We start from the raw sequence: 27984 nt of genomic DNA, 5'->3' as shown, positions 1-27984 counted from the left end.
GCAAAAATATACCCCAGAAAAAACTTTGCAGTAAAAAAAAAACAAACAAAAAAACTGCATCTAAGGGCCTGTTTACACGACACCGTTTTCAACTAAAAACGTTTTAAGCATATCGTTGACGTGTAAACGTACCCTAAAGAAAGATTGCAGACTCAAGTATGAGTTTAAAGGAATAGTTCACGCAAATTTTTTTTTTATCTTTATTTACTTACTGTTACAGAAACAAAGTTCCAGTCTTGAGCAGCAGATGTTACAAATATACATTATTAAGTGTTCCATAGATGTGGAGTTTTTTGGACAACTATACATTAACAAAATATTAAAATTAAATAAACCTTACATTAACTGATCTTATGTTAATGTTTAAGGCTGTGTCAGAGTATTTGATGCTGTCCCACTGAAACACCAATAGCTTTCTATTTGTCTGTCTCTGTTGTATATTTTGAATAACCTCCATTTGTCATATAACTCCTTCTCTGATTTTTTTGTGATTTTGACAGACTGGAAAGAGCTGTAACGACACATGCTGACCTTGAGAAAAGATTGATGAAAATGTACTGCAATAAAACCCCTAAATGGAGGTCAGATCATGTTACACATCCACCTGTATTGTGCATGCTAATGTGGATAGAAGACAATTGCAACTATATACATTTAGGATACGTTTATTTGTTTTAGAATAATCTGGTTTAATTTATAGACAAACCTTTTTTGTATGACAGTAGTAGTTTTTGCAATGTCAATAGAAAATGCATCAAACAAAAATGACAAAATGGACTGTGAAAAAACCCAACAATAATAATAATAAAAAAAAAAATTGCCAACCTCATGACTTGTTTGACAGATTCTCAAATATTAGATGTTACAAACACTTTCATAAGCAGTTATTTTCAGCACACAATTAGACATCTGAATACTTCTGGTATGTTTTATTATTTAAATGTTTTTATTACTCTGAATACTTCTGATGTGTTTTATTATTTAAATGTTTTTATTACTCTGAATACTTCTGGTTTGTTTTATTATTTATATGTTTGCGTTTTTTTGTATGTAATTTCCATGCACATTTCAGCGTGTGAACAGGACTTTTATTATGGTGCGGCGAAGTGACGTCATGTGGCAGCGCCGCGCTCCTGCAACTGTTGTGATTTGGCTGAAGAAAGGTTAGTGTTTTAAATCGTTTAAATAGATGCAAACCATTCAGTGTGTTTTATAGTTTTTGTAAGCGATCTAAAGGTAATTATGTATTATTGAATGTAACATTGTAATGCTTTATCTAATGTTAATGTACGTTATTGCTTGTGAGTAAAGTGCATCCGCAATTGAGTAAAAGAAAAGGAGCGTCTAATTTTGCTCCCAATATCGTGAATCAGTTCGTAAACACGAATGTGTTGAGTTGTAAATAGTGATGAGAGAAACGGATGTTTTTTTATTTTTTATTATTGAATTTAATTTAACTGATGACACACACTGACGTCATCTGCTGGTTTAAACAGTGTAAATGCAATAAGAACAACAAACAAACATGAGCAATGACAACTTTAACAAACCAACTGCAAATGTTTTCATGAAAGAGTAATCTATTAAATATAATCTATACATAATTAAACACCAACTATAAATCATAACTTCAGTGTATAATTTTGAGATTTTAGATTTAGTTTTGATTTTATTTTTAGTTTAATCTGGTGATTTAAGTCCATTAACTCTCACTCTGACTGACTCTCTTACCAGTGAACTGAACTACTGAACTAGATCTGATTGAGACGCACACAGAGATTTAGTGTGGATTTATTTTTCTTTCTGTTAATTATTCTCATCTTAAACAGGACAAACACGCAGAAAAACTCCTGGTGAAGCGACTGACATCCACGTGACACTATTATAAAGATGGCGTTTATTAAAGAGGAGAGTGAAGACGTGAAGATTGATGAAACATTCAGAGTGAAACAAGAAGAAACTGAGACACAAACAGGTTGGTTTATTTGATCCTTATTAAAATGTCCAGCTCTACAGAAATGAATGAAATATGAGTGTCTTAAATAAAGTGGGTTTATTTGACATGTAGCGGTCAGACATGAGATCACATGACCAGACAAACACTAATGCAAGTATAATACCTTCAAGTGAACCTGAGAAGTTCCTACTTTTCAAAACATAAACGCACACAAACATAAAATTGCTTCTTCTTTTCTTTTTTATTAAACAGTGGTTTACTGAACAAATAGGCTCTATGCACGATCGCTTCCGGTGCTGCGCTATAAGCCGTGTTTACATTCTGTGCTGTGAAGATAATGGCAAACTACACTCGCTGTTTACAAGAACTGCCCAAGGTTAACGTGAACGATGTCAACACCATTGTGAGGCAGTTTGCTGTCACGCCTAAGAGCAAGAGAGAGAAGGGCTTTAAATGATATATTTCAAGCTACATTGACAACTTTGAGGGTGAGTAACGATATTCTCTCATATCATGCGAAATTCGACTAACGTTAGCGAATCGGTTTGTAAATTCGTTTTATCCGTTTCTGACAAGTTCATACCGGTCTTTGTATTATTTGATCAATATTAGTTAAATGTATAGTTTTACGTACCAGGCTGGGGCCAGGTGTACTGTTAGAGGGGCCAGTTACCTTTAGACCTTATTGTTGTCATATCATTTTCTGCACTGCAGGCATTAACAGGCAAAATACCATGGATATAATCATTCAACAATGAATTTGCATTTCCATTTTATTTTTTACATTTGCATTACATATTCAGTATCAGTCACAGTAACTTGCATTTTAATTATTTTTACATTTGCATTACATATTCAATATCAGTCACATTAACTGTATTCTACGATTTTTGTGTTTTTTTTGCAAAAAGATCAGCAAATTCATCTAGATTTAAGGCCTTTGCCCTCCTTGACTCTATACTTAGAACACCTAAATTGCTTAAATCTGTCATCTGACATTGTGGACCCGAGATAGTTCTTCCCGGGATTTGCTGATATCTGCCAAAGAAAAAAAAAAAATGTATTAAAAGTATGTATACCCTTTTCAGCAAATAGTTTTCATTTACATAAATATTGAGAATTAAGTGCACTTATTACTTCGTTTGTCTAACTTAGTTTTTTTCAGTTTTTCTGATGAGAATGTATTTATATATTTATTTTGCCACCTTCATTTTTACTCTGTCATGTCTTTTTGTTGTTATCACTACTGTTATGATTACTTATGCCTGTTTATTTATTTGTTTACTGTTTTTTTTTCTTAACCTGAATGTATAATGTAAAAAAACAAACAAAAAAAAACATAAAAAATATTTGGCTAATTTTAGATATACAATTGGTATCAGACAACTTCTGAAATCCACCTGATATCACAAGCTCTAATTTCAATCACAAATTGATTTATTTCTATACACCATATAACCTGACTTATTGCACTGCTTTACATATGTATTCAACAGCACAAATCTGATGGTCCACTACTAGTGGACGCACGTGGCTCCTCTGTAGGTGTATCACTCTCAGCCTCAGTCTCTCCATCTGTCTCACTTTCCTCCTCTAATATTCCTGGAAGCCATCACTAAAATAACTATACAATAATATATATATAATACTTAAATTATAAAACGCTGTGTGATTTTTATTAAAGTTTAGCCGCTAGAAACGTTACACTTCGCTATAGAACCATATAGAACGCGCTATGCGGAAGTAGAGACGCTGGTTGAGATTTTACCGGAAAGACTTTGTTAAAAGTACCTCAGCTGCTCCACACATACTCAGTCTCTGCATGTGCTGTTAGTTTAGGTTTCCAATAATGTGCATTTGGGAACGCAAAACCTCGGACGCGTGTTTCATAGTTGCACTGTCATCATTTATATGCGTGTCAGCGTCTCGGGTTTCTCAAACTCCATCTCTGTGTGCTGTGAGTGTGTGTGGCTTATAACGTTCATCTGCACACAGTGTGTGCCGTTTCACAAGATTCGTAACGCAACTAATTTGTAAATCTACGCCAACACAGGAGAATACATAAATATCTTTCTGAAATATATGCAAATTGTTGTTTATCGCGATTTCAAAATAAAAGTTTAACCCTTGCACTGAGTTTGCAGGTTTTGATGCACGTGTTCTTGTTCTAGAAATTACAGCAACTGTTGCATTTCTATCGTACAGAAGTGACCAAATATTAAAGATTAAGTTTACATTTGAATTAAATTTTGTTTGGTCAATATTAAACAAGGATTTGATCATGCCTTAGTGTAACCAGGCCGTTGGCGCTCTGCTGACATTTTTTTTTTTTAAAGGGTAACTAAACCCTAAACCAACTTTTTTTAGTTAATGATCTGTAAGACTGGGGCTTTATTAGTGCTGTTCATTGATTCGAGAAACTTTTTTGACATTTGGGTATAAAGTGTTTTAATTCTACAATATATGGTGTAAAAACGTCTGAGTGCTGCCCTCTTCAGGTTGAACGGTGGCTACTGCAGTTGAATTTTCCTATTGGATGTTTGCTGTACTGCGTGACGTAAGCAGGTTCCAGCTCACCACGCCCTTGGTACGAGCTACCATGCATAGTATTGCATCAGTTAGGATAGCTTCAAGTTAGCATAGATTTATCTGTATTTAGTACAGTGGTCAGGAGGGTACGTAGGTGTAGTGTTGCTGGTTGCAACAGCACTGCTGGACTGCATAGCTTTCCAGCAGATTTGGAAATTAGGCGGCAGTGGTTGCATGCACTTGGCCTGGAAGACTGTGAGCTCCCGCCTAGAGCTCAAGTGTGAAACCTGCATTTTACGCGGGATTGCTTCTCCAACGCAATAGAGGTGGAAATGGGCTTCTCCACACAGCTCGCGCTGAAAAGCGATGCTCCTCCTTCATGGACTCCACCACCGCAGCGGCGTCTTGATGTGAGTGATCATATATATTTTAATCACAATTTATAGTTAGGCTAAAGTTAATCCTCTGGGGTCGACAAACGCGCCGGCACATTTTGCTGGAAACTCGGTGAGTTTCACGTCTTTGTAAACGAAAGTTTAATGCGTTTTAGGAAGAATTGTTCCAGTGCACCTATGCAGCCATTGTGGAGGTGGGGGGGAAGTGAAAGAAACCTAAAATTCTCGGGACAGCAGCATGTGTCCAAATTTCAATCTTAACCGTTCTATTTCATCAGAAACGATCTGTAAACAGGGCTTTAAGTGTAAAATACCGAACTTGTCCTTTAAGTCATTTTAAAGGCTGTTGTTCATTTATCCGATTAATTGATGGAATAATCTGTAGAATACTCGATTACTAAAATAATCGATAGCTACAGCCCTAGAAATCACCACAGAAGTAATAACATCGCTGCGAGATCTAGTGAGAAGCAGTCAAATTTCTCCGTTATTAACCGTAGATCTCTATTAGATCAAACAGCGCTGACGTGGAAACCAGGAGAAACATTGTGCCATGAATGAACTAGTTATAGGCTTAAAGTCAAGCGGCAACCTCCCCGTCTCTCTCTTGAAACCAACACGGAAGTGAGTTAAACTGCAATTCATTAACTGGCCGCTTGGGCTGGCTGCAGAAGTGAGTCAAATCTGTATCTCCCCCATGTTAAAATTACCAACTTTACAGCGGAAAAAAACATGTTTACAGCCTGGTTCTCTATGTGGCTTTGGTCTATACAGCTAATTTTGCCCTTCATAACAACTGTGAGGGGGGTGAATTTTTTTATAACTCATCCGTTTAGTTGATTAATACTTAAAGTTCTGCATAATTAAGGGTGTGGCCACTTGAGTGACAGATGGATTCCCGCTGATGTCATTGCTAGCTGTTTGTCTGCTGTTGTTACTAGCCGTCACTTCACCTCAGCAAATTTTAGCTGCTGAACTTGCCATCTCTGCAGTGTTTGTGCTTTTTTCCGGGATTATTTCATACAATTTAATACACCCATTACTTCGCCCACGGCTTAGGATTCCGTCGTCGAGTATCGTTCGAGAGAACAACCAGCGCTGTATTTCAGTTGTTTTCCTCTGTGAACATGCACTAATGGATGTCTGACAATTTCGTAGCTTTTTGGAGTTTTCAGATTTAAAAACGTCAATAAAGGCTCGTTCGTTCTGCTCTCACGGAACAGATAGATTATAATATGCTTAAGTACCGTCAGATGAAATCCTGCAGGTGTCTGTGCTTTCTCCGTCCATGCAATAAATGCACATCCATGAATGAGCGCGGATTTTCTAGCGCATTTACTTGAACTTCATAGGCAATATATCTATGGTTTAACCCATTTGAGAGGCGGCCAAAATCAGAATTTAAAATGGACTGAATAAGCTCATCTCTACGAACTTGAGCGATGCCGCGCTGACGGACCATAGACTATAAAAAGAGAGTGACTGACATGTAACGTTAAGCACATAAATCACTGTCACACACACACTCTCAGAGTAATATTAAGTTACTGCATAATACATTTTCAACTAGCAGAATAGTACAGAATCATAGCAAGGCTCCTCAGCTCCACTCACGCCCCGCCTCTTTGCCTATTTTCTGTTATCCGGGAGTGACGCAAGGCCAAGATGGCGACGGCCGGCTCCGCCTACTTTAGGCTTCAAAAATGCTCTTCAGAAACCTACGGGTGACGTCACGGACACTACGTCCATATTTTTTTTACAGTCTATGCTTAAAGTCCACAAATCAGCAACATTCACCATGGATTTAATGTAGTAGCACTAACTGTAACATGGAGGTTTGGCAGGAATAGTAAAATGCTTGCAACAGGGTTTTCGCGGATCCTTAAGTCTTAAATATACATTTTTTTTTACTTATGAAAGGTCTTACATTTTCGATGGCAATTTGACTTAGACATATCTAAATGTTTTACAAATTAGAACCATCTAAATAGTGTACTTTTTTATTTATTATTCTTTCTTTGTGGATTTACTTGTTCACGTGACATTTCGCGTCACATTCGCGGCAGCATTACGCCAGTCTCCTGCGAAACAGGAGGAGAGAAGGAGAAGCAAGCTGGTAAATGTCAGTTCAATTGTAAGTTCATTCTTTATGTGCGTAGTGGTGTGCGATGTGTATTGTCTATTATGATATTGTAATCTTTGTTTTAACGATGTGCGAGGCACTCTTTCGTGCTTTCACTGCGTGATGTGTGCAGTTATAGGTGTGTTCCCAAATGAGTTTTTGTCTTATATCATATTATGTTGTTATCATAGGCCTACAATATCACATGTGATATTTATTTTAAATAACAGTTAAATTAACAATAAGTTAACATTGTGAGTTACATTTTATAAACCATATTGTTAATATTGTTTGTTTTCCCTTTATTTCACTGACAAGAATTTCTAAATGAAACCAGCAGAGTCTCAATGCAACAGACAGCCATGATTTTTTTTTTTGACTGAAATCTGCGTTTTGAACGAATCAATTGAATGGTTCAATGAACAATCACTTGCTTCTTTCCCGAATGATGATTTCCCAAATCAATTTAAGGTGGCAAATATTGCCCCTTAATAAAAAATTAAATTTCTGTCACTGCTGTGAACTGACCACAGCATAGAATATAAAAAATATGAATATATTTGTCAGTCATCTGTCAACAACAGGCCTAAACCAGCCATGGCACCAAGCACAAAAACACAATCAGTAAAACATTATCTAATTAATATCAACAAAACTGAAAATATCGAGACTTATTTTGTCAATATTGCACACCAATTAATTGCATGGGATTAATTTTGATTTCTTCGGGTCTTAAAAAGCCTTAAATTTGACTTTAAAAAGTGTGCAGAAACCCTGTTTCAAGTACGTCAAACTTCTTTCTCCAGCACTTCAAAAACTCAAATATTATCATATTTAAATGTTATTTTTAATGTGATGACCACAACATTATTTCCACTCCTAAATATTTATTTTTTAATCATTTTGCTTTTGAATTATTATTTCGACATTGTTAATAAAATTGCTGCCCTCAAATATTAATCTGGAGCCTTGCAAACTTAAAATACAAACTTTTGTTATAAGGAGCTGTTTTATATGCTAAGACACCCCAGAAGATGGGTCAAGTAGCAATAGCTCAATAACTGTTCAACGTAAAAAATTATCATACTTCATGATGTTAGTTTAAAAAAAATTTAAATAAAGGAAACTTCTCTTGCATTTATTTATTTTCACTGTATCGAAAACGTACTGAACCGTGACACCACTGTATCGTATCGAACCATGAGTTTTGTGAACTGTTACACCCCTAAATACAAATTATTTGGCTGTTTTTAAAAGCAGTAAATGCAGTTGAAAGGTTTATTTAAAAAAAAAAAAAAGAGTTCTACTGTAGAAGAAATTCCCCAAACTGGGATTTCGTTAGACAATGACCTCTAGCATAAAGTCCTTAGCTTTAATGCACCCAGAAAGGAGAGGGAGTATTTATGTTGTGTTGTTGCTTGTTTCTGCGGTGTTAACTCATATTTGCTTTTTGTTGTGTTGTGTTATGCATTACTGGGCCACCATAGTTTTGCAATTCAACATGAACAAAATTTGGGCCGTTACGATTCCTCAATTAAATTCGAGTACTCGATTATAAAAAATATATATATAATTCCTCGATTGCAGTTTACCCGTGTCGAGTAACCGGCAAAATACCAGATTATTAGACCGTTTTTAAGGCGGCACGATGTATCAAAACCAAATAAAAATAGCATAGTGCTATTGTGAATTCACAAGGCTGCTGTTCAAATAAATAAATAAATATATGCCCTGTGAGTTTAATATATATGAGCTTTAATTATTTACGTGCGTCTCCGAGCAGCTCTGTTCACAGTAAATGCTGCTTCACATGAACTGTTGGCATTTACATGCGTGGAGAAGCGCGTCTCAAACTCCATCTCTGCATATGCTGTAAGTTTGGGTTGCTTATAACATTCATCTGGGTACACAATGTGCACCATTTCATCAGATTTGTAAGATAAATGTCTCTAAATATGCTAACTGTTCATCACGATTGCAAATAAAAAGTTGAATCCCTTTGGCTGAGTCCACATGTTCTTGTTCAAGAAATTACAGTGGCTGTAGCATTTTTTTATTTAATTTAATTTAATTTAAACAATACGTAAACATTAGAATTAAATGTTGTTTGGCCAATATAAAAACAAGGATTTGATCTGCTGTATAACAACACCAGGCCGTTGGCGCCCTCTGCAGGCATTTGTTATAATACATTATGTACATAAGATGATTGTTCATATTGTGTATAATATGCATTTTAACAGTTGTTCTTGGGTGAATTAACCCTTTAATAGTTATTCTTAATTTCATTGATGCTTCCTGGTTTTCAAAGTGCATTGGGGTACTTTTTAGGAATGAACGTTTCAGTGCACTGGTAGGATTCTGGGATTGAGACAAAATGGCCGACTCCCTAATCGGAAGCCTGACTAGTAAACTAGGGAGCTGTAAGGGGATTTACAGTCAAAGACCCAGATCAGATATGATGAATGAAGACCCGGAGTCAGAATTATAATAAATGAAAGAAAAGTTTTACTGAAGATAGTTTGAAGTTTCATCAGCCAGAAGTTCAGCTTCAAGACTCACAAGGAGTTTGTAGGCCGCCCCGCTTACAGTTACAAAGATCACAGCAGTTATACCCTTCACCAAGGTCTAAGCTACTTCATTACTTCAGGTTGAATGATTCTCATTGGCTAAGAAATAGATAAACATAGTAATTTCCCACACATATACATATAGACTGAAGCATATCTACATCTGATTATGCAGCTGACACTCGGACCCTGAAGTTAGGCATGTCGTGACCTTCCAGGTCGCAGATTTGGGTTGCTGGGCGCCAGCATGTCCCGAACAACAACTCAGTCGATCACCAATAATGCCACTTGTTCCATAAGCTGTAACCAAAAAGACTAAACACACACACCGACACACAGCTTCCTCAAGGTTGGATTTGGCCAGGCTCTAACTATAAACAGAAGAGTCCTCTCAAAACATCAAGATAATACGTTCTTTCTCTCAAGAAGAGCTACACTTTAATCTAACTGGAAAGTAAGGCTTTAACAAAGAGATGGTCACTTAAACTATTGGTTCCAATGACTCTTGTGACCTAGAGTCGTCATGGTGACCTAGAAGAACAGATATATGTTTTAACACATGTTGAAGACCTTTCTCAAACTAAACATCTTCCATATATTTCATTTCTGGAAGCCGTGCTAAATGAGGAAGCACTGTTACTGCATTCAGATATCAAATACAGACATAGAGAATACATGAAAAGAACATTTTAGTAATCACACTGGTAACTGCTATAACAAAGTAAAATCGTATAAGCCTAGAGAAGTCATTCAACTCGTGATATTTAGAAGGAAAAATATTGATTAATACCTTGATTTTCACTCATTCGACATACATTAAAGCAGCAGTGGATTCCAGAAGCCATTCCTTCAGTGCTGATTGAGACGCACCAATAGGCAAGACATTGAAGATGCTAAATTGCCAGCAGAATCTTGATATCTCGAACAGTGTGGCCATTGCAAGGGTTTAAATTAATGTCATAAAGGTAAAATGGGAAGTCTAGGATTTTCTAAGTGTATTGTTTGATAAAGATCACATTGGTGTTGTAGGTTTGGTCATGGGGTCATGAATATGGCTACTGTGATTCAGGGTCAGAACGCCACAAGCTGGCAACAGCCAGTGAAACAACATACAACAGACTATGAAACAGTCCTCCTATAATGATCCACTTAAATGCATGTGTGACAATGGGAACGTAGTACTTGAGCCAGTTATCGCTGTTTACAGCTACGTATATTTTTGGTTTTTATGTATTATTTATGTATAAATGTTTTGATGTCTGTTGCTTTCTGCAATTAGCTGGAGTTAACATATATTTGTCTTTATTTGCCTTAGACCTGATGGCGCTGAAAGAGGAGAGTCAAGATCTGAATGAGAAACACACTGATTTCATAACTGAAGAAACATCTTTTAGTTGCTCAGAGACTGAAAATACTTCCTCAGAAAATAGAGCTCAAGACACAGGAACTAGAAGTCAGTTCATCTGCGTACAGTGTGGAAAGTCTTTCAAAAAAAATGGAAACCTTAAAGTCCATATGAGAATTCACACCGGAGAGAAGCCTTTCACCTGCCAACAGTGTGGAAAGAGTTTTTATCAACATGGAAACTTTAAAGTCCACATGAGGATTCACACCGGAGAGAAGCCGTTCACATGTAATCAGTGTGGAAAGAGTTTCGCACATAAAGGAACCCTTTATGCTCACATGATCGTTCACACTGGAGAGAGCGCTTACACCTGCAAACTGTGTGGGAAAACTTTGAATCGAAAAGGTAATCTTAAGGCTCACATGAGAGTTCACACTGGAGAGAAGCCTTTCTCGTGTGGTCAGTGTGGGAAATGTTTCGCACGTAAAGAAACCCTTATTCAGCACATGAAGCTTCACTTAAGAGCGAACTGCTTTACATGTCATCAGTGTGGGACGAGCTTTAAAGACCGGAAACGCCTTAAACGCCACGTAAAAACTCACATCGGACAGAAGCCTTTTATGTGCCATCACTGTGGAATAACTTGCACAAACACAGGAAACCTCAATACTCACATGAGAGTTCACACCGGAGAGAAACCTTACGCCTGCCAACAGTGTGGAAAGAGCTTCCCGCGAAAAGAAAGTCTGAAGAGTCACATGAGACTTCACACTGGAGAGAAACCTTACACCTGTCCTCAGTGTGGAAAGAGATTCACACATAAAGGAACCCGTTACACCCACATGAGAACACACACTGAAAAGAGGACTTGTCTTTAGTGCGTTTCACGGATAAAATAGATCTGAAAAGTAATTTGCAAACTCATTCTGGAAAGACATTGCAGTGTTATGTGTCTTTTACTCTTTATTTCTGACCATTTGATGTTTTGTATTGATTTTCATTGACTTGATTATGCAATTGCCATGATTTATTTACCCTAATTATAAATTGTTAGGTTTTAATTTATTCTGACTTACTCTGAAATTATTGACTCTAGTAGATTATGTTGGATCCATTGTTACTGCAAATCTGCGTCAGGTTAGTAACGGACTAAAGTCCGGTTTTGAGCGGAGAATAGGGCACGCCAACTGTGATTTTACTCTTGGCACTGGATCAAGTGTACTTGGACTGTAAAGACTAAAAAGGGAACTTCCGTTTAGGACAACAGAATTACTTACCTAGAGTAAGTGTACATGGGAAACCATGGCATGACCAAACCAAAGCTACTATCAGAGAAAGTATTATTGGTGGGCTGTAGTAGGTCTGACTTGAGATAGTGTTTCTTTATTCAAGTGTATACGGATCTATGGGGATTAAATAAAATAATTTTAGAGAGAGCAAGCCTTGGAGTGGCCATCAATATGGTATAGTAAATAGCTGCGTTTCCACTGTCAGGCCAGTGTGAGCCAGGGCTTTAAATAGGCCGTGCCGGGCCAATAACTTCGGACCTGTAGCACTGAGCCGAAAAACCATGCTGCGTTTCCACCGTCAAACCACTAAAATGCTTAACTAAAACCCACCCGTAACACGCCTCTCTGGATCAATGTCACACAAACCCATCATTTCACCAACAAATGGAAGTTTTATCAGACAACTAATCAGAAAGAAATCACTGGAAACTAGTGAGATCGCAAAACAAACATGATTAAAGCGACCGTTTGCTGGCATTTTTGTTTTTACTTACCAAACATCGATGTTTTACCACATCAAGTTTACAATAAAAAGTGATACATTGATCACAATGAATTAATTTGTGTCAAGATTGCACATTAGTCACACAGAAATAGTAGTTTACTGTTATTTTACAAAAGAAAGAGGACACACAGCCTACTCTTTCAGTCATGTCTGTTTCAGTTTATTTGTAGTCACAGGACAGTAGCAATGGTTTAAATCACATCTAGAAAGAATGATAATTTCTACAAATATGCCACCAAAAATACGACCTGAGGAGCTTTAGCACTCTCTCCCAATATAGTTATATTTTCAGCCAGAGAAACAGAGGAAGCTTTTGAAAAACCGGAGTTGATTTATTTTATGACAATATAGATATCAGGCAGTCCGGTATCAAGAGACAAGCACACTTACAGATAAAATAAAAACATGATTGTGATAGCCTATATAATTTGTCTGATTTCTTCAAGCGGTCATAAATACCATGTTATGGTAATGGTTAGCGCACATAGTCTTTTGCATCGCGTATAAATATTTCTGCCTTATACGGTGATCAGAATCCACATCGGATCACAAGAAGGTATTCAAACATGAAAAGTGAGTTTTGAGCTAAAATGATCCTAAAAGTCTTTAATGCTGATGTTTGCTGGTATATGAAATCATCCACTAGCACGCCCGCTTTTGGCCCAACGGTGGAAACGCGGATAATTACCTCTGTCCAGTTACTGGGGTGGGTCTGAAGCCGAAAACCTTATTCAGGAAGACACGGATTATGGCTTCAAAACAAATATTGAACAATATTCTGATACTAGCCGCGTTTTAATTGCCCTTAAAATTTTGTCAATTGGAAAATACTCCTAATGGAAACGTCAATTTTGCTAAAACTCCAATATATCGCTAAAAAGTTAGTTTTTTAGGCAATTCGAAGGAGGAATATTTAGCAAAACTGGAGTACGTAGAAGTCGATCATTCTTTAAAGATGGACGCAGTATGTTTGGACAGAAAACGAGACAGAGTTCTTCTTTAAACTCATAAAAGACTAACGTATTAGAGGAATACTGGATTCTAAACAAAGAAAATGCCTCAATTTATTAAGACCTTGAAGTGGATATGAGGGAGAAACACCTCATGTGTGCCGCTCTTAAGTATAAGGGTCTTTCCTTGCCATTAATACTTGGATAACATGCCTACGTCTCCATCCATTTAAAATAAGGCTGTGATATACATAAACCTACCAAATTCCAACGTCATGTTTGGAATGACTCGCAAGAAAAAAAAAAGAAAAAAAACAGTTTAGTAGCATAATATCAGTTAATAGACGGTGGGCCGAGGGTCCATATCTGCTTTACTTTTCGAAATGGATGATCCCCATGGAGGGAGAACCTGGATTTGTAAAGTTGGGACTTTTTTTTATTCTCAACGATATGAAAAGTGTTGCCACTCCCATTTATTGCACATTTCCTCCCGAAATCATATTGCACGACCCGTAAATATGCAGGCAAACGCGGTTGCCTACTATATCAGTTGAGCCAATAGTGCAGCAAGATACTGACATAGGATTATTATTAACCAATCAGATGTAGCTTATTTAGAACAACTGTTACACGGATGATTTAGCTATCAGACACGAGCAGCAGCGGCGGCGCATTGATCATCGCCAAGGACATTCTTTGTGTGATTTGTAAGTATTCATTTAATTAGAATACGATATCCATATAAAATGTTTGTTTTGTACACTGTGTTGTTCAAACGTGTGTAAGCGTCTCGTTAGTGTCGTTTTAAGAAGGGTAGCGTTAGTTTCAGCTGGCGAACTAGCAGTAGCTAGCATCATGCGATTACATATTTGATTTGGTTTAAACATTCCATTCTAACGGTACCACTTCGTCCAGCTCACATAGGCTACAGCTCCACTGTATGTTGGCGGATAATTACCTCAGACCGTTTTGCAAACATTCGCCAAAAACTCAAGGCAAACATGAACCTGTTGATGTTTAAGACATATATTTAATTATCAGTTACATCTGACATAACATTAAAGGGTCAGTATTCTAATATTCTAACCATTATTCAAACTGGAGAGCTAAGAGCTCTAGTTAGAACTACATGTAATAGAAATAAGATTATAAGTATAACTATCAAAGAACATAAACTGCATGTAAAAGAAACAAGATAAGTATATCTATCAAAGAACATAGGCTATCAAACAGAGCAGAGTTATAATTTACATAAACATGTCATACAGATTTACTTCTGCAGGAGTAGCCAACACACAAACACACACACACCACTCCCCACGTGTACATACATACACACATGTGCCCTAGTCATCTTCAAGTGACTTACTGTCATAGTTTACACACTGACAGAGGTTTGTACATGGCAGCTCATGCAGTTTACATGTGCATCTACCCTTAACACAATTAGTTTTTTTACACGAGCAGTGCACAAGTTCCAGTATGGCCTCTGGAGCTGGCGGAAGTGTCATCCAGTCCACTCCGTAGAAATCTCCTACCATCTTCCAGCCATGATTTACAGGAGGAGGAATGTCTGGCATGCACTGAAGACTCCTTCTGTGTACTGCAGCCTGATAGCTTGCCCGCTGGATGTGTTTATGCAAGGAGTCTTTGTTTGGAGGCAAGTCTCTCTCAGAACATTTACCTGATTTGAACAGTTTAGCCCTTGCAATATTGACATCTTGGCAGTCCTTCTGATCATACAGATCACATGTGTAAGCTTCCAGAGCCTCACATAGTTCTGGTGATGGGGTGAAACTTGTTCCTAGTTCTCTAAACATAGTGATGTATTCTGTTTTTGAACTTAGTTTTTTGCATGCTTTTGCTTTCCCAACCTTATGCAGAACGCTCACAGTGTCACATCCAGAAAAGGCATGCAGACCTACAAGGGCATCACATTTGTCTTCGCCAAGATGGGCATGTAGCTTGGTAATGTCAGTAATGTGTGTGTTTCTCCCCTTGGCAGTATGGAAATGGAGGTGGCCATCAATGTGGCTGCAGAAAGATAGAGCCAGCACAAAGACATCGGTGTCTGGGCTCTTGATTACCAGGTCATGGCTGCATGCAGTATCATTCTGGTGTCTGCCTCCTCTTGACTTGTCTCTAGGTCTTTGAGTTCCAGTATCTCAAGGTCAGTATAGCTCACATTCATCTTAATTGCGTGACACTTGCTTCCATGTGCAACAAAAACGGTTATATTGTCAATTATATTCTTTGCAGATGAGCTGCAATGTTGGAAGAAATACTCCTTGGCTCCTTGGTATTTTTCACTGCTTTGGGGTTTTTTGGTCATCTCCATATATTAAAATTTTTTGGTAGCCCTGTTCTGCGTGCAGACTACACTCAGCATTTTTTATGCTCAGGTCGCTGTATGTGTCGCATACAAAATGAAGCTCTGTTGACTTGGTTGCCTTAGCTGAGTGAACTAATGTCCTCAGTACATGATCAGCATACAACCCAAATGTTGGCTGTGGCTTTAGTTGTTGCACCAGAGCCATAGCATCCCAAATCCAAACTGAGCCATCAGGATTGTCCCTCACTGTTGCAGGCGGGTTGATCTCATCGAGCAAGATGTGCATCAGCTTAACTTTGTTGGTTTTGACCAGAGAGCCATCAAAGTTGGAAATTTACTGTGGAAAAGGACCCAAACTGTAAGTGAGCATTTCATCGATGTTAATTTGCCTAACGCTGCCCACAACAACTAGCCTTGCAAACAAGTTGTGATGTGATGTTAGGGTGATTTCTTTTCCTCTAATATTTGTGACTGTACTTTGGCCAGTGTCTTTGAATGTTTCAATTTTCATTTTCTTTATAGGGTCATGGAATGATGCTTCGCCATTGACGATCTTTTTTTCACAGAATTCAGTGAGTGCCTTTACACCTCTTTGTTTAGCCCCTAGTAAGTCTGTGGCAACATTTTCTGATGCCTGTTGGCCAGAAGAGATGTGACAAAGAGACTCTCCATCCAGCAATGGGTCAAAAGGATTAACCATATTTTGGATAGTGGCCACAATGTTCATCACATCAGCCTGATCTCTCTGCATTCTGGTGTTGTCTAGCTCCGAGTTAAGATGTCCTACCGGGCACTTTCCTGCCATTGTTTTGCATTCAAAAGTGATTGCTGCCCGCTCATGTTGTGTTAGGGTCCAGCGGTGAACTGTACCCTTGTTCAGAGAGAACCCACTGATGCCTCCCTTTGTCTTTGAGTCACGATCGGCTGTTTGCTCAATGACTTGATCACATGCAGTGCTGGTAAAACCATGACTTTGATGTCTTTGTGCCACAAAGTCACCTGAAAGAAGCTGCTGGTGTGCTGAAGGGTGTGTGTCTTCCAGGTTGGTAATTTCAGCCCAATATGCCGTCAAATACCTGGCATAATTTACTTTGTCACAGGCAAAAAACCAGGGCAGCATACTTTGTACAGTGGACAAATGGAGAGCCCAGTTCCTCTCTCTTGTTGCCCTGATGAAAAGAAGCAAATCTTCCATCATGTCAAGGTATGTGCTCCAAAATGCGAATGTGTGGTTAGTTGTTTTTCACCACAAATTCTTCATAACCTTGCAGTAACTGCTGAAATGTGTCTGATGTTAGCATGACCTTGAACTAGAGACCTGCGCGGGACACAATTTTCAGTCCCGCTCCCGCCCGCTCCCGCAGTGTTCAGTCCCGCTCCCGCAAAGATTTGTCATTTTTAGTCCCGCTCCCGCCCGCATATGCCCGCAAGACGGCAGGCAGGATGTATGTTCACTTTCTGTCTCACGAAAGGTCTTGGAAAAAAATGCGATTTGTGTCCGTTGTATGTTAACACCTTTTGGCATTTATCGCAGCAGGCAAAAGGTCGTTGATTCCCCTCTCCATCATGCACAACCGAAAAAGACTGCCAAATGTCTGATTTGAGGTTTTGTGATATTTTTTTTGTAGTAAATGTGCCTTTCTTTAGAGAAGTGCTTACATCAGAAGTGCTTACATCTGAAGCGCTTAGGCCTATATCTGAAGCACTAGAGGTGCTCTTTTCCTCATCCATGCTGTCTATTTTGAACTTGAAGCTTTCGAATTCGAACACGGAGCAGTGGGAAGGAATTGTCTCTAAACAAGTGTGCGTGAGATTAGGCCCCGCCCTACCCCAAACAACAACATCCAAGTTTAGGCTGCTTAAAACGTTTTTATTGCTGCCAAACAGAATCTCCCTCACAACTACAAATTATGTACGCTACTTTAATCATTTATATATTTTACTTTACAATCATATTTAATTTGCGGGAGTGCAGCGTATCATCCCCCCCGCCCGCACCCGCAAGTGCACCTTCATCATCCCGCCCGCTCCCGCAATGACCTTTCAAAATTTGTCCCGCGCCGCTCTGTTTTGACTCCCGCGGGAGTGCAGAACTCTACCTTGAACTCTTCAGAGGGAAAACACTCCTGCAGATCTGTTGCCACTTTTAAAGCAGCTGCATTTTGTTCTTGTGTGAGTGTGTCCAAGTATGCCCACCAACGCAGTTTCTGGAGTGCTTCCATCAGGAGTTTGTGAGCCCGTATGCTCCTGTTGTATTGATGGCCGGAGATCACTCCATCGATTGAGCCTGCGGCCACCAGGTCAGACTCAATCAAGATGTCCTGAAAGCCAGCATCACCATACAACTTTCCTATGCATGACAGATATGCTATTGCTGTGTGGAACTCTCCCATCCTCACTACAATTCTCTCAGAATAAGAATTTGTTTGCCAACAGATCTCTTGGGCCTTGGCATATACAGTGAGGAAAACAAAGTATTTGAACACCCTGCTATTCTGCCAAGTTCTCCCACTTGGAAATCATGGAGGGGTCTGAAATTGTCATCGTAGGTGCATGTCCACTGTGAGACATGCACCATCCAGAAATCACAATATATGATTTTTTAAAACTATTTATTTGTATGATACAGCTGCAAATAAGTATTTGAACACCTGTCTATCAGCTAGAATTATGACCCTCAAAGACCTGTTAGTCTGCCTTTAAAATGTCCACCTCCACTCCATTTATTATCCTAAATTAGATGTACCTGTTTGAGGTCGTTAGCTGCATAAAGACACCTGTCCACCCCATACAATCAGTAAGAATCCAACTACTAACATGGCCAAGACCAAAGAGCTGTCCAAAGACACTAGAGACAAAATTGTACACCTCCACAAGACTGGAAAGGGCTACGGGGAACTTGCCAAGCAGCTTGGTGAAAAAAGGTCCACTGTTGGAGCAATCATTCGAAAATGGAAGAAGCTAAACATGACTGTCAGTCTCCCTCGGACTGGGGCTCCATGCAAGATCTCACCTCGTGGGGTCTCAATGATCCTAAGAAAGGTGAGAAATCAGCCCAGAACTACATGGGAGGAGCTGGTCAATGACCTGAAAAGAGCTGGGACCACCGTTTCCAAGGTTACTGTTGGTAATACACTAAGACGTCATGGTTTGAAATCATGCATGGCACGGAAGGTTCCCTTGCTTAAACCAGCACATGTCAAGGCCCGTCTTAAGTTTGCCAGTGACCATTTGGATGATCCAGAGGAGTCATGGGAGAAAGTCATGTGGTCAGATGAGACCAAAATAGAACTTTTTGGTCATAATTCCACTAAACATGTTTGGAGGAAGAAGAATGATGAGTACCATCCCTACTGTGAAGCATGGGGGTGGTAGCATCATGCTTTGGGGGTGTTTTTCTGCACATGGGACAGAGCGACTGCACTGTATTAAGGAGAGGATGACCGGGGCCATGTATTGCGAGATTTTGGGGAACAACCTCCTTCCCTCAGTTAGAGCATTGAAGATGGGTCGAGGCTGGGTCTTCCAACATGACAATGACCCGAAGCACACAGCCAGGATAACCAAGGAGTGGCTCTGTAAGAAGCATATCAAGGTTCTGGCGTGGCCTAGCCAGTCTCCAGACCTAAACCCAATAGAGAATCTTTGGAGGGAGCTCAAACTCCGTGTTTCTTAGCGACAGCCCAGAAACCTGACTGATCTAGAGAAGATCTGTGTGGAGGAGTGGGCCAAAATCCCTCCTGCAGGTTGTGCAAATCTGGTGAAAAACTACAGGAAACGTTTGACCTCTGTAATTGCAAACAAAGGCTACGGTACCAAATATTAACATTGATTTTCTCAGGTGTTCAAATACTTATTTGCAGCTGTATCATACAAATAAATAGTTAAAAAATCATACATTGTGATTTCTGGATTTTTTTTTTTTTTAGATTATGTCTCTCACAGTGGACATGCACCTACGATGACAATTTCAGACCCCTCCATGATTTCTAAGTGGGAGAACTTGCAAAATAGCAGGGTGTTCAAATACTTATTTTCCTCACTGTATCTATATATATATATATATATATATATATATATATATATATATATATATATATATATATATATAAAATGATAATATGTGTGTGATGAGTAGTATGTATGTATGGTTGTGTTTAGTATTTTTTTAGTGGAGGAATGTAGAAAGAAATGGAAGAAACTCTGTGACACATATAGACAGGAGGTCAATAAAATGAAAGATCAAAAGAGAAGTGGGTCACCAGCAGTGGAAAGGCTTTCTCAACCCTTTCATGGAGGCAAGAGCCACCAGTGGGAACATGCCTAAAAGGATTAGGGAGCCTATGATGGTAACTGAAGGAAAATGCAGACCAAACTGGAGCCAGTCAGTCCCAGCGAGCAACCATGGAGGCAAGAGGAGAGCTCGAAAACACACAAAGGGTGCTATGACATGAAATACAATGAGTATTTGAGAATCGCCTCTTGACTGCATTAAACAGGGCTAATGCCTGGCTCACACTACAGGAGTTTTAGGCCGATTTATGCCCGATTTACCCCTCCCGAGAATCTGAGAAAAAATCTTGTCGAGGGCCTAGATCGGTTCCGATGTTCGGCGCAGATTATCTGGTAATGTGAGGCGTTCACAGATCGAATCTTGCACCTCCCGATCTGCTCGCAGACACATCGGGGCCGCCCTGATAATATCAAACATGTTTGATATCTAGGATTATAAATCGGGCGTAAAACTATGATTACGTCAGTACTTCCACAATAGCCAATGAGAGACAGGTCTACAAGGAGACGGAAGTGACGGAACTTTTGACGGAAGTTTTGAAAATGTCAACCGCGAAAGCAGCTGTACGGGTCCGGTGGACAACGGAGGTGGAAGAACGGATGGTGGAGATGTGGCAACAGTATGAGTGCCTATTTAATGTCTCCTCAAAAGAGTACCACAACCGGAGCGACAAAGAGTAGAGCTGGGGAGAGATCGCTTCAGATTTGAACGTACCGGGTGAGTGTAAAAAGTTGCTAGCGCACTAGCTAGCAAATGTAAACATTAGATTTAGGTCAATGATCATCTGCTACATTCAGGTCTAACAAAAGATGAATTGCACAGTTAATTTGTTTGCATAATATTACTAATATTTAATGATATTAGTTCAGTTGAATTTAGAGAGGAAACACAGTGTATGTCAGTGTAACTTATATTTTTAGTGGAGGAGGTGAAAACAAGAGCAACAACATTACGGACACAATACACCAAGCTCCTCAAACCCAAACCAAGTGGGAGTGGGGAGAAAGGGCTCACTCATAAGCAGGCTTGGCTGTTGAGGAATTTGGAGTTCCTCAAAAAACATGTTGCCCAATGCCCCAGTGAGACCAGTGTAAGCAGAGCAGTATTACGGACAGGCATATTGTGTGCTTAAGTAATATAGATATTTGCATAATTAGATATTAATTATCAGGCAATTTTCATTTAGGGGTGAAATAATCCTTTAAATTCTTGCACTGACATAAAATTGTTTTTCAGCTTGATCAATCTGTCAAAGACTTGATTGACGGGCAGGACATGGATGACCACACCAGCGATGAGGACATTATAAATACATCTGAGGCACCAGGTAAAATAACAATTGTAAATGTAAAGACTAATAGACCAGGTTGAAATCACAAAAATGTGCCTAAATAAAAATCCTCAGGCATTTTTGAGTAAAAGTTGGCAAATAGACTATTCTAGGGGTATTTTTTATGCTGAATCCATTTTTGCTGTTTGCCAAGCTGTATCTCTTACATGAAACTCAGTAGAGTGCAAAATCCAAGATGACCGCCTCATACGCCAAAATGAGCAAATTTCTCAGCACTGGCTCAAAGATAAACTGTTTTTATTGTGCTATAGCATTTATTGAGTAAAGGAAACAAAGAGAATAGTCAGAACAAGTTAGTCATTCTGTCTTACAATATTTCTGGTAAACACTGACTTGTAATTTTGTGTATTTGAGTATGTCCATGTAAGAACATCAACATCATGCTGGTGGCAGCAAAAGGCCTATATCTTAAACCATCATCCTATTACATTATGTTAAGAGTGTTTATTACTTTTCAACATTTACATGTCCATGTAAACAAGTTTAAGGACTTAAATTTAACCAAACAAAATTCTCTTTTGGTTTATTTATCACGGTAATGTGTCACACCACTAACATTAGCTTTGAACAGATAAAGGAAATAAACACAGTAAACTTGGCCTAAAATTACCTTATAAAGTTGGACATAACATTAGCTGAATAATAACTAAAACATGAACTGCATGGCATATAAAATGTAATGGTACAACAAGATTCTCCAATATGATCACAACAACACAGAGCAGTGCTCTTATTCAGTTCAGCATTTTGCTACATTCTGCATTACTTGTCTTGCACTTGCATGCAGCAGAGCAACGCAGACGAGACTTTTTACATTTACATCGTGCAATCATACATCTTAAGGCGCAGTTGCAGCTGATCAATTCCAAACAGTAGTCTGACTAACCGAGGTTACGTTAGGTAACCAAGTACGTTCTCTTACGAGAGGTTCTCTCGTATTGCGTAAGTTGCTTACGCTACGGGAACCCCTTGTCAACGGCGTGCGCGCCGAGCATCCAGTGCGTGAGTCCCAGGGAAACAGGCGGCCAGCAACGCGGGCCAGCACATGTACATAAGCACTTCATAGGGAAATACAGAGCGGCTCCGCCGGTCTATGTATAGAGAATTTCGCCCTTAGTACAGCTCAACCAGAAGAGCTAATAGTCACGTGAGAGTAGCCTGTACACGAACAAACTGGGCAGAACATACACACCAATTAGACTGATAAAAGTCTAGCCTGCAAGGTGGGAACTTCCAGGTTATAAAACTTAACAAATGTAGAGGGGGAGGCCCAGCCTGCCGCCATTCAAATGTCATGAATAGAAATCCCGCTGGACCAAGCCCACGACGTGGCCATGCCTCTAGTGGAGTGGGCTCTAATGCCCATAGGGCACTGCAGGTGTTTGGACGCATAAGCTGCTGCGATAGCGTCCACTATCCATCTGGACAGGCTATGTTTCCAGGCGGCGAGACCCCTGGTGCGCCTACCAAACGAAACAAAGAGCTGCTCAGAACGCCTGAAGGCGGCGGAGCGTGTGATGTAAACTCTCAGCGCCCTGACGGGGCATAGGAGGTTATCACTGTCCTCGCTATCGGATGCTGGCAGAGCCGATAGGGAGATGATCTGCGCCCTAAAGGGAGTGCCAATCGCCTTGGGGACGTAACCGTGTCTCGGTTTGAGGATGACTTTAGAGTCATTTGGTCCGAACTCGAGACACGCGGGGCTAACGGATAGCGCGTGTAGATCCCCCACATGTTTTACTGAAGACAGAGCTATCAGAAAAACGTCTTGAGCGAAAGGTATTTTAGGTCCACGGATTCTAACGGTTCAAAGGGAGAAGCTTTCAGGGCCTCTAGGACCAAAGTAAGATCCCAAATAGGAACCAAAGGCGGTCGCGGGGGGTTCATCCTCCTGGCTCCTCTAAGGAAGCGGATGATGAGCTCGTTCCTTCCTATCGCACGGCTGCGCGTCGACTCTGCGAACGCTGCAATAGCGGCGACATACACTTTGAGCGTGGAAGGGGACCTGCCCTTGTCCAACAGCTCTTGAAGGAATGAGAGCACCCACGAAACCCCACATGTGCGTGGGTCCAGGCTCTTTGTAGCGCACCATTTGGAGAACACTGACCATTTAGACACGTAGAGTCTTCTCGTAGAAGGAGCTCTAGACTGCGTGATCGTGTTCACGACCCCTTCTGGCAAGGCAACGGTTATTCGTTGATTATCCACGCATGCAGAGACCAGCGCTCTGGATGGGGATACCGCGAACGCATAGCACAAGCGGTGCCAGACCACGTGCTGTTCTGTGTTCTGGACAAGAAGCACTCTGTCAATTGCTTCTCTGTGATGAGGATCGTGAAGCTTGCCTCTACTTTGTGCAGCTGCTTTTAGTGTCAAAAGGCCCTGTTCTGTCGCATTGTATAGCTTATCTTTCTTGGATTCTTGGCATATAATGCAAGTATCCAATAACATTGACCGGTCAGGCTTCAAACTACACACAGCTTCCATAATTGGTGATCTTATAATCTGACCAACTTCATGGGTACAATTCCACAACTGGAATATTTTGTGTTGGTTCATGTCGCTCTTTGGATATAAAAATTAATTCTGATAAAAAATACGATGTGTGGAAATAACTGCAGAAAGTAATAGAAAGTAGAAAGTAGAATAAAAAACCTCTTGGATAACTCTGAACTCAATTCACACACTTTGATCCAAAGACAATAGTATGCATGTGACTCCAAACAAATGACTCTCGCATTTGAGATATTATATTTGTCCATTTGAAATAAGGAGAAAAACAGATATTTTCATGACTACAATGAGAAATAATGCAATTATCATTATCACATACAAGTATCTTAATTCCCACCTAAATAAACTTTCTCGTTAATTGATGTCATGCATGATGTAAAGTTTATAAATATAGAATTTCCTGACATTTTGGTCATCTTGAAGTTTGCGCTCTACTGGGTTTCACATAAGAGATACAGCTTGGCAAACAGCAAAAATGGATTCAGCAGAAAAAATACCCTTAGAAAAGTCTGTTTGCCAACTTTTACAAAAAAATGCCCAAGGGTGTCACATTATCTGAAAATCGACCTAGTCTATAATAAAATGCTGAAAAAGTGATGACAGATTAGTTGTTTTGTCATTCAGGGGTGCGTTTCCCGAAAGCATCGTTAGCCAACTATGGTCGCAAGTTCCCTCGTTGCCAATAGAGTTCAATGGACATTGCGATGAACTTGCGACCATAGTTGGCCAACGATGCTTTCGGGAAACGCACCCCAGGATGCCAGATGTCTTATTTTAAAGTTTGCACAAAACAGATCAAGCAGTGACATTTTCAAAACTGGTGTATCCAAAATGGTCAATGTTTATGATAATGTCTTTATTCAAATGTATTAGTTATTCTTTACATATTATTATTCTTTTACATGTTATGGAGATATTTAATCATTTATAAATATTCTACTTTATGCTCTGAAATGTTTATTTCTAAATGGATTCGCTTCTGTGCTGTAATAACAATGTGATTTCTCTTTAATTTTTATCTCATTAACCACAGCACCACATCCCTCTACCCAACAAAGGGGTGAAGAACTCACCACCTCTTTTCCCACTCCCAAATCGGGATCGAAACGTCGCAAAGGGGATGCAGATTCTATTGAGCGACAGAAACTTAATTTGTTACAGCAAGTTACTTCAGTTCTTGCCACTCCAGATCCTTACAGTTCCTTTGGACATCAAGTTGCTGTGGAACTTAAATTAATAAAAAATGTCAGCATACAGACCAGGGCAAAGAAAAAAAATAATGAATGTTTTGTTTGAGGCCCAGGAAGCTTACCAGTCCACTCCATCACCATCCTCACACCAGTGTTAATTTCGTTGACGAATAATTTTCGTCATTATTTTCGTCAACGACATTTTTTCACAGACGAAAACGAGACGATAACTAAATAAAAACTAGTTTTGAATGACAAAAACTATGACGAAAATCTATTGACATTTTCGTCAACGAATAAAAACTAGACGAAAATGTTAGATAGTGACGATTTGGGAAGCGATCCAGTCTGATGTCCTGCATTTGTGGTAGATGCGCAGTACTGTAACATGATCTACCCAGCGGCACACGAGTTGGCATGCGCTGCATGTCTCATAAAACGTTAAAACATGTAAACGTCTGGGAGAATGAGTAGAGCAGACATGAAGATCTGAATAAGAGTGACGACGCAAAAAAAGAGCTATATTCGGTACGGTTTTCTGTGCGCACACACCCGACCCGAAGCGTGCAGCCATTCACATAGACACCTAGCCTATACAGCACGCGAGTACAGAATTGAGCTCTCTTTCGTGTCTGAATGGACAAATACACACAAATATTATGTCTAAATGTCCGTTTTGGAGAGTATTCACGTAAATTATGTCGGTTATGTCTTAAACAGTTGTGAGTGTATCTGTGCATCAGTGCATTAGATCCGCATGTCATTGGACATGATCCGATGTCTTAAAGTGACAGTGGGTAATAATGCGGTCTGTGTCCTTAATATTGATCAAGCAACAAAAGAAAAAGAGAAAAGCATTCACTGCTCGTTAATAGCTTTAATAAGGATTAATTATATTTAATTCATACAAATAAATATGTCTGCTTGAAAGAATAGAGAATGATGTATGCAAGTAGCTAGTTATAAAGAATTCATATATCATTCATTGAAAAAAAGACTGTCTTCTACTTTAGGAAAAGTGGTTTTATTTAATTTTAAGATATTTTTTAAGTTACAGTAGTTATATCTGTATTGCACGTTCAAACTTTAAAATCATTCATATTAGCAGGTTAATATATGTTTTCTCCGGGAGTATATGGGTTTGGAAATTTTACAGAAATTCTAAATAAATGCATTTAAATTGAAACCCATTATATTTTAGTCGACTAAATCTACTGTAGATTTAGTCGACTAAAATCTTATTGTATTTCGTCGACTAAAACTAGACTAAAACAAACAATTCAGATGACTAAAATATGACTAAAACTAAATGGCATTTTAGTCAAAAGACTATGACTAAAACTAAATCAAAATTTGCTGTCAAAATTAACACTGCCTCACACATTCCACCAGCTACATACTCACCTACACAAATGCTCTCCTCAACACCTTTATACACACAGCCACAACATCAACACTACCATCAGCTCCTGCCTCCTCAGGGTCCTGCTCAGCCTCAAAACTATTTCAGGTTGTTAGAAGATTTGGATGAGTAGTTGCAGATAAAATATGCTGTACGATATACACAAAGTTCATCACACATGCACAAAACTTCATTAAAGGGATAGTTCACCCAAAAATGAATATTTTGTCATTACTTACTCACCCTCATGTTGTTCCAAACCTGTTTATGACAAAATATTCATTTTTGGGTGAACTATCCCTTTAACACCTGAAATGTATGACTATGGCATTTGAGGTTACTGTAAGAGATGTGTAGTTCAAAGTGAAAGCTTTTGAAAGTTTTATGAATGAATGAATATTTTAAAATGTTAAGTTGGCAGTTTAATACTTTTTTTTGTTGAAAATAATTGAATAAAGAACTGAAATGTGATCATGAATACTGTCTTTATTTTAATAATAGCAAATATACATGCTGTGAGTTTAAATTATAATTTGTTTTGAAATAATTGCAATATTTTAAATACCACAAAAATATAAATGTAATCTAGCTATGTACATTATAATTTGTTTTTAAATAATTACAATATTTAAATACCACTAAAATATAAATGATGTAATCTTCTAACTATGTACATTGCTGTGCTACACCTAGCTAACGCTTATGTTTATCAATTCTCTAAACGTAGTCTTCTTGCCATGGCACCTGGCCAGCAGGTGACATAAAATAATCCTTCAGGACATCACGTTGCTGCATAGCAGTGAGGGTGGGGTTTCGTGCCCTTCCAGCTTGCACATTCTGCATGGCCCCCAGGCCATCTCGCCTCCATGCTCCTTCATTGACTCTGTGGTCTGCATCCTCCCAGTCTGCCAGTGCTGGTGGCATGTAGGCCTCAGAACGGCGCTCACAAAGAAAGTTGTGGAGGCATGCTGAAGCCAGGGTAATCTTTGTAACACTGTCTGGATGAAGAAGGATGGTGGAGCGGAAAACTCGAAACCTATTGGCGAGAATGCCAAAGGCATTTTCTACAACTCTGCGTGCCCGTGAGAGTCGGTAGTTGTAGACCCTTTGGTTGTGGTCCAGCTGCCTGAAAGGGTAGGGCTTCATCAGATCTGTTCTTAGTGGGTAAGCCTCATCCCCCACAAGCATATAGGGCAGCAAAATATCTGACCTAGGAAGCTCTTCTGGAGGAGGAACATT

At 39.2% G+C, this 27984-nt stretch overlaps 1 protein-coding gene and 2 long non-coding RNA genes across 5 annotated transcripts; 2 read left to right on the top strand and 1 right to left on the bottom strand.

The window, feature by feature from the left end:
• Positions 1-1100: 1100 nt before the first annotated feature.
• LOC309497410 (uncharacterized protein) lies at positions 1101-11983 on the top strand. Of its 2 annotated transcripts, XM_082167686.1 has the most exons (4): positions 1101-1163; positions 1830-1975; positions 2210-2445; positions 10889-11983. In XM_082167686.1, the coding sequence occupies exon 4, from the start codon at positions 10894-10896 to the stop codon at positions 11794-11796; it is 903 nt and encodes a 300-aa protein (XP_082023812.1). In that variant the 5' UTR covers positions 1101-1163; positions 1830-1975; positions 2210-2445; positions 10889-10893; the 3' UTR covers positions 11797-11983. The 2 variants fall into 2 exon arrangements, with proteins under 2 accessions (XP_082023812.1, XP_082023811.1); XM_082167685.1 differs by lacking the exon at positions 2210-2445.
• Positions 11984-13169: 1186 nt separating this feature from the next.
• Positions 13170-17288, top strand: LOC309496936. Of its 2 annotated transcripts, XR_014205280.1 has the most exons (4): positions 13170-15832; positions 15922-16352; positions 16517-17021; positions 17095-17284. It is a non-coding gene; the product is annotated as an uncharacterized lncRNA (long non-coding RNA). The 2 variants fall into 2 exon arrangements; XR_014205279.1 differs by having other exon boundaries at positions 16517-17288.
• An 8254-nt stretch (positions 17289-25542) lies between these two features.
• Positions 25543-27187, bottom strand: LOC309496018. Its single transcript, XR_014204942.1, has 2 exons — positions 26606-27187; positions 25543-26557 (listed from the first exon to the last, which is right to left on the bottom strand). It is a non-coding gene; the product is annotated as an uncharacterized lncRNA (long non-coding RNA).
• Positions 27188-27984: the final 797 nt, after the last annotated feature.

The sequence above is a fragment of the Leuciscus leuciscus genome (genome assembly GCF_965113295.1).
Source record: "Leuciscus leuciscus genome assembly, chromosome: 4".
Lineage (NCBI taxonomy): Eukaryota > Metazoa > Chordata > Actinopteri > Cypriniformes > Leuciscidae > Leuciscus > Leuciscus leuciscus.
This window is presented reverse-complemented; position numbering and strand designations above follow the sequence as displayed.

What these genes read in the sequence shown, in the direction of transcription:
- LOC309497410 (XM_082167685.1), top strand. Translation starts at nt 1,891, where the DNA reads ATGGCGTTTATTAAAGAGGAGAGTGAAGACGTGAAGATTGATGAAACA. An exon ending in AGAAACTGAGACACAAACAG is followed by an intron (nt 1,976 to 10,888) that starts GTTGGTTTATTT and finishes TATTTGCCTTAG; the next exon opens with ACCTGATGGCGCTGAAAGAG.